Genomic DNA, 12147 nt, shown 5'->3' with positions numbered 1-12147 from the left:
TCTTATACAATATTTATTACACAGCATGAATTATTTGTTAAAACATAATATAAATACCAAATATGGTGTTCCCCATTTAACGGACCTCGCAAACCAAAAAATGTTTCTTTAAAAAAATCTATGATGGTAAAAAGTGAACGTGCGACATCGCGGAAAATATACTTGACAACGTCATACAATGACGCGACTTTAAACAATTTAAGATTTTAAATTGAATCACATTAATGATTGTAAAAATGAGTTTTGATAATACATTGTATAAATGCCATTTAACAGAAAATTGACATAAATGTAAACATAATTAATTTTTACAAAATAGCCGACAACAACCGATTTAGTGTTAAAATTCCCGGGTATGTTTTAGTTTATTTACCGTACCCAGGGTACGAGCCTTACTAACTGTATTATTATTATATCTCACCGACTACCTTTACCTTGTTGTGTTTCAACCTGAAATTTATGTAAAATCCGGCTTTCTTTACTTTTATTTTTCATTCATTTGATTACGCAATTGTTGACGTATCTCGTGGAAAATTATTTGAATCTTTGGATTTTAGTGACGACAAGCTGGAAGTGTCAATTTATTTTTTACAATGAATCTAAGATGTATTTAATTTTTGTGTGTTTGTCATGCATAGTTCAGTGTTTTCCAGAAAAATTTGAGTAGCCAGTTATATGGCCGGCAACTATGCAGTAAAACCAAAGCATTTGTGACATTTACTTGATATATTTGGGAAAAGTAGCCGGCATCAAGAGTTAATGTAACCGGCAAGATCGCTAGCAGCCGGTATTTAAAGAGAACACTGATAATAGTAAACTAAATCTCTACGACGGGATTACAGCTTTGTAAAATTGTTTTTTGGGTGATAATGGTTAGTAATTCATACTAATGTTATTAAAAAATATCGGCTTTAAATTTAATTTTGAGAATGCGATGGAAGAACAGAAAATGAAGAGCATACAGGGATGGAAATAAGTGGTTTACCGTGAACCCGGGGCAAGTAGATTTTGGTCTGGGCAACTCAATTTCAAAAGTTGGTAAACTTCTTTTTTTTAAAGCTTAAAACAATTCACTGCAATAAAAATTGAAAAACAATTGATCACCATGGATCAATACTAGTTAAATAACATTCATTATTTAGGAATAGGACATGATTCAATTCAGGCTCATAATAAAACATCATGCATTGAACATGTGTTGTCAGCAAATGTATTTAATTATCTATTATTTTATTAAAAGAATGTATAATATTCACATGTTCATATTTCTGGGCTCGTTATTCTTTATCTGGGCAACCAAAATACTAAAGATGGTTGCCCACAATAGTAAACAGTTAGTTTCAATCCCTGGCATATCATTGTATCTCTATTGTTACAAGCATTGCATTAAAGTTGTGATTGAGGTTAGCCTGTTGTTTATGGTATATTTACATTTTAGCTTGACTGTTATATATGAAATATATATAGTCGAGCTATCCTACTCAACCCGGCGTCGGCTTGCGCATTGGAATGTTTGCGTACCACCTCAAATATATTTCCTATGTCCATTGACATATTGCTTTTATATTTTGCATACTTCATTACCGACATAAACCCAATCTATAAACAAGAGCAGACAACTCATTTACTGTATCAAGCATTTTAACAGAATTAGGCCCTTTTTCACTTAGAATAATATGCATATTATTGATAAATCTATGTTAAAGTTTGCATATGACCTCAAATATTTTTTATGTCCCTTGACATATTGCGTTCATACACCATGTATTTTGCTTATTAACCAACATGACCCCAATGTATAAACAAGAGCAGATAACTGTATCAAGCATTTTGTAACAATTATGGCCTTTTTAACCAGGTTTTCCGAAGGAAAAAACTGGTTATTAGATTGGCGAATGCGGGCGGGCTGGCTGGCGGGCTGGCGGAATAAGCTTGTCCGGGCCATAACTATGTCGTTCATTGTCAGATTTTAAAATCATTTGGCACATTTGTTCACCATCATTGGACAGTGTGTCGCGCGAAATAATTACGTCGATATCTCCAAGGTCAAGGTCACACTTTGAGTTCAAAGGTCAAAAATGGCCATAAATGAGCTTGTCCGAGCCATAACTATGTCGTTCATCGTCAGATTTTAAAATCATTTGGCACATTTGTTCACCATCATTGGAGGGTGTGTCGCGCGAAATAATTACGTCGATATCTCCAAGGTCAAGGTCACACTTTGAGTTCAAAGTTCAAAAATGGCCATAAATGAGCTTGTCCTGGCCATAACTATGTCATTCATTGTGAGATTTTAAAATCATTTGGCACATTTGTTCACCATCATGGGACGGTGTGTCCCACGAAAGAATCACGTCAATATCTCCAATGTCAAGGCCGCCACAACTAAAAATAGATTTAAAAAAAAAAAACTTTCAAAGGGGGTTAATTTTTTTTGGTCATTTCAAAAGTTCAGTTTGAGTTTTCTCCCTTTATCAGATTTTTTTTTCACAATGAAAACCTGGTTTTGTGACAATTTTGTCCCTTGTTTTCACTTAGAATAAGCATATAATTGATAAATCTATTATTAAGTTTGCGTACCACCTTTAAATTGCCATAACTTGTTTATTATGCTCCCCCCCCCAAATTTTTTAGGGGGAGCATATAGTCGCCGCTTCGTCTGTCCGTCGGTGCACAAATTTGTTTCGTACCCAATTTTTTTTGTACCCAAATTTATATATGTACCCTTTTTTTTCGTACCCAAATAGTTTTTTGTACCCTAATTTTTTCGTTCCCTATAGGTTTTCATAACCAAATTTTTTTTCGTACCCAATTTTTTTTTTACACAAATTTGTTCGAACCCAAATTTCTTTGAACCCAAATTTCTTTGAACCCATTTGTTCGTACTCAAATTTTTTTCGTACCCAAATTCGTTTTGTTCCCAATTTTTTTTGTACCCAAATTTTTATTTGAACCTTTTTTTTCGTACCCAAATAGTTTTTCGTACCCTAATTTTTTTTCATAACCAATTTTTTTTTCGTACCCACATTTTTTTGTACCCAATTTTTTCGTACACAAATTTGTTCGTACCCAAATTTCTTCGTACCCATTTGTTCGTACTAATTTTTTTTTCGTACACAAATTTTTTCGTACCTTATTTTTTATTTGTACCCATTTTTTTCGTACCAAAATAGTTTTTTCGTTCCCTTATTTTGTTTGTACCCTTTTTATCGTACTCAAATTTGTTTTCGTACCCAAATTTGTTATTTTTTCCTACCCGCATTTTTTTTCGTACCATTTTTTTTTAGAAATAATCGATTTTCAATTTGATTTCATCTCTCCACTCATTCCATCCCGCGAAACCCTTAAGGTGTCGCAAGTCTAGTAAGGACCAAAACAAATTCAAAGTTTGTTTGTAAGATGCATTTTAAGTTGAATCTTTGAATCTCCTTTGAAAAATCCTTGCATAGCCATTTTTGTCCCTTACCGGTGAAACGGGAGGGGACTTATGGTTTGCGCTCTGTCCGTCACACTTTTCTGGATCCTGCGATAATTTTAAAAGTTCTTCATATTTTTTCATAAAACTTGAAACATGGATAGATGGCAATATGGAGATTATGCACCCAGGCTTCCTGAAAAGGCCAAAAAAGTTATGACTAAATACCGAAAAGTCTAATACTTGCCAAAAGAACGGAAACAACGCATTAGAATCACTCTTTTTTTGAATTTCGAGCCTTTTGGTCATTAAGAACACTAACGAGTCACTAGTTGTTAATAGTGCTCTCCCTTTGTTGTTTTTTTCGAAAACGTCAATTTTATTGGTCCGACATATTACTGTGCCATATCAAAACAATCAATATGAATCGAAACTGTAAACTTTAAAACGGGATTATCGAAACATCAGAAACATCACAGTTTACTCCTGAACCAAGAATGCACATGAGCAGAGACTTTTTGCAATCTGCGAGTTAAACAGGTGAGTTAAACACGATTCTTTTCAATCGTACAGTTTCCTCTGAAAATCTTTGTAAATTAAGCATTTTGATGTGAGGCCTTTTTGTCCCCAGACTTTTTCAACCCTCAATATTGCGAATAAATCATATAAAATAGCCTATTACATGCATCCGATCCCAATACAAATATATATTTTCCTTTGAGTCTGACTAGAATTTAAAGCTGTTGTCCATCATACACTGTAATCACTAGAACACGCAAGTGTTTTTTTTTACTTTATCAAGTGTACTTATACACAGGCTGCACATTGTTATAAACTCGTGCTGTTCGGTCAGGTGAATTTTTGAAAAAGTGCCTGTCAATCGGACAGGCTGATGGAAAAGTTAGCCTGTCCGATTGAGATGCACTTTTTGGGACTTTTCAGGAAGCCTGTGCACGTCATTTCATTTTGTTCCTATGTCAAAAATTCTGGTTGCTATGGCAACAACTATATAAAAAAAACACACACATAAAACAACACTGACAATGGTGGAGTTTCACCGGTAGGGGACAATATTGCTTGGCAATCTCTTGTTATGTTTGTTTGTATATTTGTGTGTAAAACTATTTATTAATTAAATCATTAAATGAGCTACTCCTAGAAAGTGGGTATTATGCCATATGCTGCCAGGGAGGCTCGAGACCAGCCTGTACATTAATATAGTCGGCCTAGGAGCTACTCTGTCTGCTTATGAGACAACGTTACCTTGCGTGGCTTTACAGTAGACTATGAAGCTCCTGATTAGACTGCGCAAATGCACAGGCTTGTATGGGGCTACGCTCGCAGCAGATTGCATACGACTCATTTTATAATTAAGGTAGCGCACCTCTAATGGGCACATATCCAAATATAATCTAATTAATTATTTTTTTAATCAGCATCATTTCACTGATCTACATGCAAATTTGTAGGTAGGCTTTCCATGCTTTTTAAAAAAATATACCGATTTTTTCAAAACCACCCCCACGCTCGGCTTTTGTCCAGTTTATTTTCACCCCTGGGGTATATAAAAGTTCCATAATTCATTCAAATTTCCAAATATGGGCATGCAGTTGGTGTGTACAGATGCTGTAAAGGTGTTAAAAGTTTAAACAAGATGAAATAAGTATTCTTTTACAGACATTTAATTTTTACAAATTTTTATCTATGGAAGAGCGCCATGAAATGTAAGTGATTTCAGCCAAGTAAAAATTGGGTCGGTTAAAAACAAAGTGTCATAAAATTCAAAATAGTATCATTTAAGTCATATTTTAAACTTAGTTTTTATAGAAACACTATATACAGCAAAAATACCAAGAAGTAGACAGATTTACCGTTTACTTTTTGAAATAAAAATAAAAATGCAACATGCATGGTTCGTATTTTCAACAGTAAATCACCCAATTTCGCCATAACGTTGTTTTAATTTTAATAATTGAAGAATGTGCATAAAAATTGCATCATATTTAACAATAAATATAGCTTATATGCCATATTAAATCAAATTACGTTAGAAAATAAATAAAACGCGTCGAAAAAAGTATACGTCGTCGGCAGGATTCGAACCTGCGCGGGAATATCCCAAAAGATTACTAGTCTATCGCCTTAACCACTAGGCTACGGCACCTAATAGTAGGCTCTTCAACCTTCGAAGAAATCGCGGGAAATCATTAGAGGTGCACTACCTTAAGTGGCTCAAGTAATGTTACGTTAATGTTATTTTCAGTTTACTAAACTCAAATCATGTGTTGTATTGATGTATTCTTTCAGATTTCCAGCACCTGATATCTGATATGCCTGGCCTGGGGGACTTCCCTTTAGTGCCTATACACATAGCTGACAGGTACACAAGTGCTTCTAGTAAAATTTATGTCTTCTCTTGCTATTTAAATCTGATAATATCTGAATAAAAGAACTTAAGCTAGTTTAATAACTTTTATAAACATCATGTTCTTACTTGGACAAAGTTCACCTGGTAGTGGCTTCAGTTTTGTCTGTGACAAAGTTGTTGTTTTTCAATGTTTCTAACAACTCTATTGTAAATATAAATTACAAATCCACCTATATGGACTGCACATGCACTTTGTGCACATACAAATAGCCTGTTTTTATTGTTTTTACCCTATCTGTTTGTTTGTTGGTTTGTTCGCGTCAAACTTTAACATTGGCCGTAACTTTTGCAATATTGAAGATAGCAACTTGATATTTGGCATGCATGTGTATCTCATGGAGCTGCACATTTTGAGTGGTGAAAGGTCATGGTCATCCTTCAAGGTCAAAGGTCAAATATATGGCTTCAAAGCGGCGCAGTAGGGGGCATTGTGTTTCTGACAAACACATCTCTTGTTTTCATGTATGTCTTGTTTATAAGCTACATGGCAATAATTAGTGTGCAGCAAAACCAGTGGAGTGCTGTCGATGATTATAGCATGCAATAAACTCCATGATATGCTTATGTCAAACAGCAATGATAATACGTAACCCTTTCCCACCCAGAAGCAAAGTGAAAATTGCTATGTGCAAACAGCATTAAACCTGGCAATGTGTTCACAAAACATTTTTTGCAATTGAAAATCGATTTTGCTTGTCATTGAAAATGGATTTCCATTGTAGTTGATAGGCAAAAATGAAAATTTATGTCAGTTAAAATCGATTTTCGATGCAAAATCGTTTTGTGAACACGGGGCCAGAACTGCCTGGGAGTAACTCTCAGTCTGCAGGGCCCTCAATCTATCAAATCTGCCGCCGAAATTCGGCGGCAGTCCCCCACCTGAAAAGTAGACTTTTTTCCCCTAATAATTTTTTTTTTTTTTTTTTTTTAATAGAAAGATGTGTCTCATGATTATTATATCTCAATACTATTTCAATTTAATCTTTTCAAACATACTAAATTATGAAAAATGCAATGAATATATTGCAAACATGTACAAATGAAATAATGAGAGAGTAAGTAAAAAATTCCCCAAAAAAGGGAAACGCCGCGAAAATTCCCCCTCCTAAGGGCTGCGGACCCCTTCCCCCAAAGTAGTGTGAGGGCCCTGGTCTGTTCTATTTTTTTATGCTGTTTTCTGCTCATCATTATCTAAGGGTTGGGAAGGAATCCTTTAAAACTTGAATTTAGTATAAAAAATATATAAAAGGTCTTAAATTAAATTAAACTTTCTAAGGGACAAGAACACATGAAAATACGTATCTAAGTGGGAAAGGGTGCATGCTACATGTTATTCTGTCCCCAGTGAGACCCTGTACAGTGTTCTGGACTGGCAGAGGGTTGGATGCCGGCGCATGTTGCAGCACTACATGAACATCGATGTCATTCTCCATGTACGTGTCCCACTGTTATGCTCCTTGAGCTGGTTCCCAAATTGTATAATTGAGTTGTGTTCTGGGAAAACTGGGCATAATGCATGTGCGTAAAGTGTCGTCCCAGATTAGCCTGTGCAGTCCGCACAGGCTTATCAGGGACGAAACTTCGCCTAAATTGGATTTTTGCTTAGAAGAGACTTCATTAAAACGAAAAATGTCACATAAGCGGAAAGTTTTGTCCCTGATTAGCCTGTGCGGACTGCATAGGCTAATCTGGGACGACACTTTACGCACATGCATAATGCCCTGTTTTCTTAGAACGTGACTCAATTAATGAAGGGCTAGAATTAAGGATAGACTTTCAATGCTGGTCTGTCATCTGTCTCTAGGATACTTCCAGTGTTACTTGCAACACACGAGTTCTCTAGTGTGTCATGTGAAAATGGATCTTATGTCATATGTGTCCAGCAATAGTGCAGTCTGAACACGAGCTACTCTGTAATCTATAAAGGCATACATTGTTTTATGGTCCCGTAAGTGGGTAGGATAGATATACTTAGGATCTGGCTTGAGGTTTCATTTCATATCATAATTGATTTAACAAGTTCAGGAATTGTGTTAGTTAATGTTAGTTAATGAGTCTTTGGTGAGTTAACTCAAAGCTTTTTTACTAACAAATCAATACTTGGGTGAGTTTTAATAAAATTTTGCATCAAATGACAAGTGTCTGATCTTTCTTATCACATACCCATGCATTACACAATTGAAATAATTTACTAAAACACATATTTTAAAAAGTGTAGAGTAGACTGACAAGGTTGATGAAATCATTTCGCAAAATATTATCATAGGATTGTTCAAGCAAAGAAAAGATAGTTAATGAAACCCATACAAATGTTTTCTTAGATGTATTTAAGATAGAAATATTGAAATGATTGCATTACACAGGAATGAAGGTAAGGCAAGAAATAACATGCAATAAAAGTATGCAACGGTATGTTTACCAGAACATTGTAATTTTCTGTTGTACCAAGCAAATTCATATTGTTATATTATTACTTGTTATCAAGGAAGAGTTACTAGCCCTCCTTAATGAACCAATCTGTTTAAGTATCAATCAAAATTTCACAATATGCAGGATTGCTAATAAGTAATTTGGATCATAGCATTAATAATATGAGCCTTGTTCTGAGAAAACTGGGCTAAATGCATGTGCAAAAAGTGTCATCCCAGATTAGCCTGTGCAGTCTGCATAGGCTAATCAGGGACAACATTACGCTATTATGGTATTTTTAGTTTCAAGGAAGTCCCTCCTTACCAAAAATCAAGTTTAGGCGGAAAGTATCGTCTCTGATTAGCCTGTGCGGACTGCACCGGCTAATCTGGGACGACACTTTACGCACAGGCATTAAGCCCAGTTTTCTCAGAACAAGGCTCATATAAACACTTTTCTTCCCAGGCCATGATGGAGCAGTGCAGGTACCTCCATATTCCCGTTGGCAACCTGCCAAAGGACATCACCATGTCCGGCTGTGATATATTCTTCGCCCGACACCTGAACCGACACAATCATGTGCTGTGGTGCTCTCCCACAGAGCGGCCTGATCTTGGCGGGAAGGAAGCGGATGACAACCGGATCGGAATCGAGGTGGAAAATTTAACGACGGAGATCAACAATTCTGGTGCCTACTCGACCGTCTGTGTTGAGTTGGATATAGCAAGCATGGCCGTGGACACAATTATTGAGGTAGGAACAATGTTTGATGCATGTGGGACGTTGTGAATGCAATAAGGATGGGAATTAGCACTGTCCATCAGTTTGTCTGGCATTCCGTTTTCAGGAAGTTTTTTACGCAACGCTTTCAGATGTTGAGCTTATAATTGATGTGTGAGTCTACCTACATGACCTACAGATGTAAATTGAGTTTATTCCAGTCCATTGATTTTTGGCGAAGTTGTGGGCCTTGGACTAAGACATTTTCTCTATAAGAACCGTTTACAAGTTAATTTATGCAACACATTCAAATATTGAGCTGATTCTTGGTATGTGAGTCTACCTACATGACTTACTTAAATTGTGAGTTTTGTTTTGTGGCGCAGTTATGGGCCTTGGACTTCGAAAATTTCCGTTTTCTGGAGAAAAAAAAATAAACGAAAAGCTTTCAAATCTTATCTGATTTTTTGTGTGTGAGTGTACCTACATGACTAACAGATAAAGTGTGAGTTTTGTTCAGGTTCATTGCTTTTTGGCCAAGTTACAGCCTTGGGCTTAAAAATGTTCTCTATAATAACTGTTTTCCAGAGTTGCTTTTACAAAATACTTTAAGATATTGAGCTGATTTTTGGAATGCGAGTCTACTTACATGACTTACAGATGAAGTGAGTTTCGTTCCCATCCTTGGATTTTTGGCAGTTACAGGCCTTAGATTTTCTCTATAATAACTGTTTTGCAGAGTTTTTATACGCCCGTCTATGACGGGACGTATTATGGTATACCCCGCATCCGTCTGTCCGTCCGTCCGTCTGTTAATGTCGTACGCTACGTCAAATATCCTTTGACAGATTTTCTTCAAATTTTAACACAATCTTAATATTGATAAACCCTGATCCCCTTTCGTTTTTGACGGAATTCTGAATTGTCGTTCCAGAGTTATGGGACTTTGTTCGTCAAAATTTCGTGATTTCATTGAATGTCCTACTGTAGCTCAAATATCCTTCGATGGATTTTTTTCAAATTTCAACACAATCTTAATATTGATAAACCCTGATCCCCTTTCGTTTTTGACGGAATTCTGAATTGTCGTTCCAGAGTTATGGGACTTTGTTCGTCAAAATTTCGTGATTTCATTGAATGTCCTACTGTAGCTCAAATATCCTTCGATGGATTTTTTTCAAATTTCAACACAATCTTAATATTGATAAACCCTGATCCCCTTTCGTTTTTGACGGAATTCTGAATTGTCGTTCCAGAGTTATGGGACTTTGTTCGTCAAAATTTCGTTATTTCATTGAATGTCCTACCGTAGCTCAAATATCCTTCGATGGATTTTTTTCAAATTTCAACACAATCTTAATATTGATAAACCCTGATCCCCTTTCGTTTTTGACGGAATTCTGAATTGTTGTTCCACAGTTATGGGACTTTGTTGAATGTCAAGGAGACGGCGCTCCATGCTCATGTACTTATAAAATAAACCATGTATTCAAATACAAATAAACTGAAGTAAAAAAATGATTCAAAGGGTTATTTATTACCTTACTACTTCATTGGCGAACGACGGGCGTATCATGCGCTCATGGCGCAGCTCTTTTTAGGTATTGTCATAGCCAGCTCATCGTGTTTTCAACGTCTGCGTCGTGCTAAAACCTTAAAATTGGCTCTAAAATCAAAGTGCTTCCACCTACAACTTTGAAACTTCATATGTAGATGCACCTTGATGAGTTCTACACGCCACACCCATTTTGGGGTCACTAGGTCAAAGGTCAAGGTCACTGTGACCTCTTTAAAAAAATAATTTTGACAAGCTTTCATTTATTATGCCCCCCTTCGAAGAAGAGGGTGTATATTGCTTTGCTTATGTCTGTCGGTCCGTCCACCAGGTGGTTGTCAGACGATAACTCAAGAACGCTTGGGGCTAGGATCATGAAACTTCATAGGTACATTGATCATGACTCGCAGATGACCCCTATTGATTTTGAGGTCACTAGGTCAAAGGTCAAGGTCACAGTGACCCGAAATAGTAAAATGGTTTCTGGATGATAACTCAAGAATGCATACGCCTAGGATCATGAAACTTCATGGGTAGATTGATCATGACTCGCAGATGACCCCTATTGATTTTGAGGTCGATGTCACGGTGACCCGAAATAATAAAATGGTTTCGGATGATAACTCAAGAACGCATATGCCTAGGATCATGAAACTTCATAGGTAGATTGATCATGACTCGCAGATGACCCCTATTGATTTTGAGGTCACAAGGTCAAAGGTCAAGGTCACATGACCCGAAATAGTAAAATGAATTTCCGATGATAACTCAAGAACGCTTTTGCCTAGGATCATGACACTTCATAGGTACATTGATTGTGACTCGAAGATGACCCCTATTGATTTTAAGGTCAAAGGTCAAGGTCACAGTGACAAAAAACGTATTCACACAATGGCTGCCACTACAACAGACAGCCCATATGGGGGGCATGCATGTTTTACAAACAGCCCTTTTTCAAAACTGCACCCGTAGCCAAGCGTGGCACTCGTTATGCGATGCTCTTGTTTAGATATTGTGCTGATTTTTTTATGTGAGTACCGACATTACTTACAGATGAAATGTCAGTTTTGTTCTTGTCTCTGGTCTAAAAACTGGTCAAGATGTGTAGGTAAAGTCTTCCCTCTTGTATTCAGTCCTCCCATGTGAATGAACAAGAAGGTGCGAGTGCTGTGAGTTTTGACATGATGCCGCAGTCCTCTCTGGAGGAGATGGTTCAAGGTCAGGGTGCGGCTACCATGGTAACCAGCTATGATGAGACGGCACTGTGCTCGGCAGCTTTCAGGTGATTGCATATTTCGATTACTTGCCCCTAGACAATAATGCCCAGTTTATGTTGGTGTTGTTTGTTGTTTTTTTCAGAATTATATTCAAAAAATTAATAGGACCTTATAGGGTTTCAATAAACTCCCATTTTAAAGGCAGAATATTTATTTCTTTTGGGAACTTCCATATGATGAACATGAATATGATGTTTTGGTGATGAGAGTAAATATGAGTCACGTTCTGAGAAAACTGGGCATAATGCATGTGCGTAAAGTGTCGTCCCAGATTAGCAGTCAACACAGGCTAATCTGGGATGACACTTTACGCACATGGATTATGCCCAGTTTTCTCAGAACG

General features: G+C 36.6%; 1 protein-coding gene and 1 non-coding gene across 2 annotated transcripts in view; one reads left to right on the top strand and one right to left on the bottom strand.

Annotated features, from left to right (window-relative positions):
* Nucleotides 1–12147, top strand: part of LOC127860129 (DNA polymerase epsilon catalytic subunit A-like) — a 148825-nt gene that overhangs the window by 109980 nt on the left and 26698 nt on the right. The window contains exons 36-39 of the mRNA XM_052397979.1: nucleotides 5723–5795; nucleotides 7189–7276; nucleotides 8718–9005; nucleotides 11661–11809. Of these exons, the coding sequence (XP_052253939.1) occupies nucleotides 5723–5795; nucleotides 7189–7276; nucleotides 8718–9005; nucleotides 11661–11809 (598 nt within the window). The remainder of the gene's footprint in view (nucleotides 1–5722; nucleotides 5796–7188; nucleotides 7277–8717; nucleotides 9006–11660; nucleotides 11810–12147) is intronic.
* Nucleotides 5498–5579, bottom strand: Trnat-agu (transfer RNA threonine (anticodon AGU)). The gene has a single exon. It is a non-coding gene; the product is annotated as a tRNA-Thr (tRNA).

Source organism: Dreissena polymorpha, chromosome 15 (assembly GCF_020536995.1).
Source record: "Dreissena polymorpha isolate Duluth1 chromosome 15, UMN_Dpol_1.0, whole genome shotgun sequence".
NCBI lineage: Eukaryota > Metazoa > Mollusca > Bivalvia > Myida > Dreissenidae > Dreissena > Dreissena polymorpha.
This window is presented reverse-complemented; position numbering and strand designations above follow the sequence as displayed.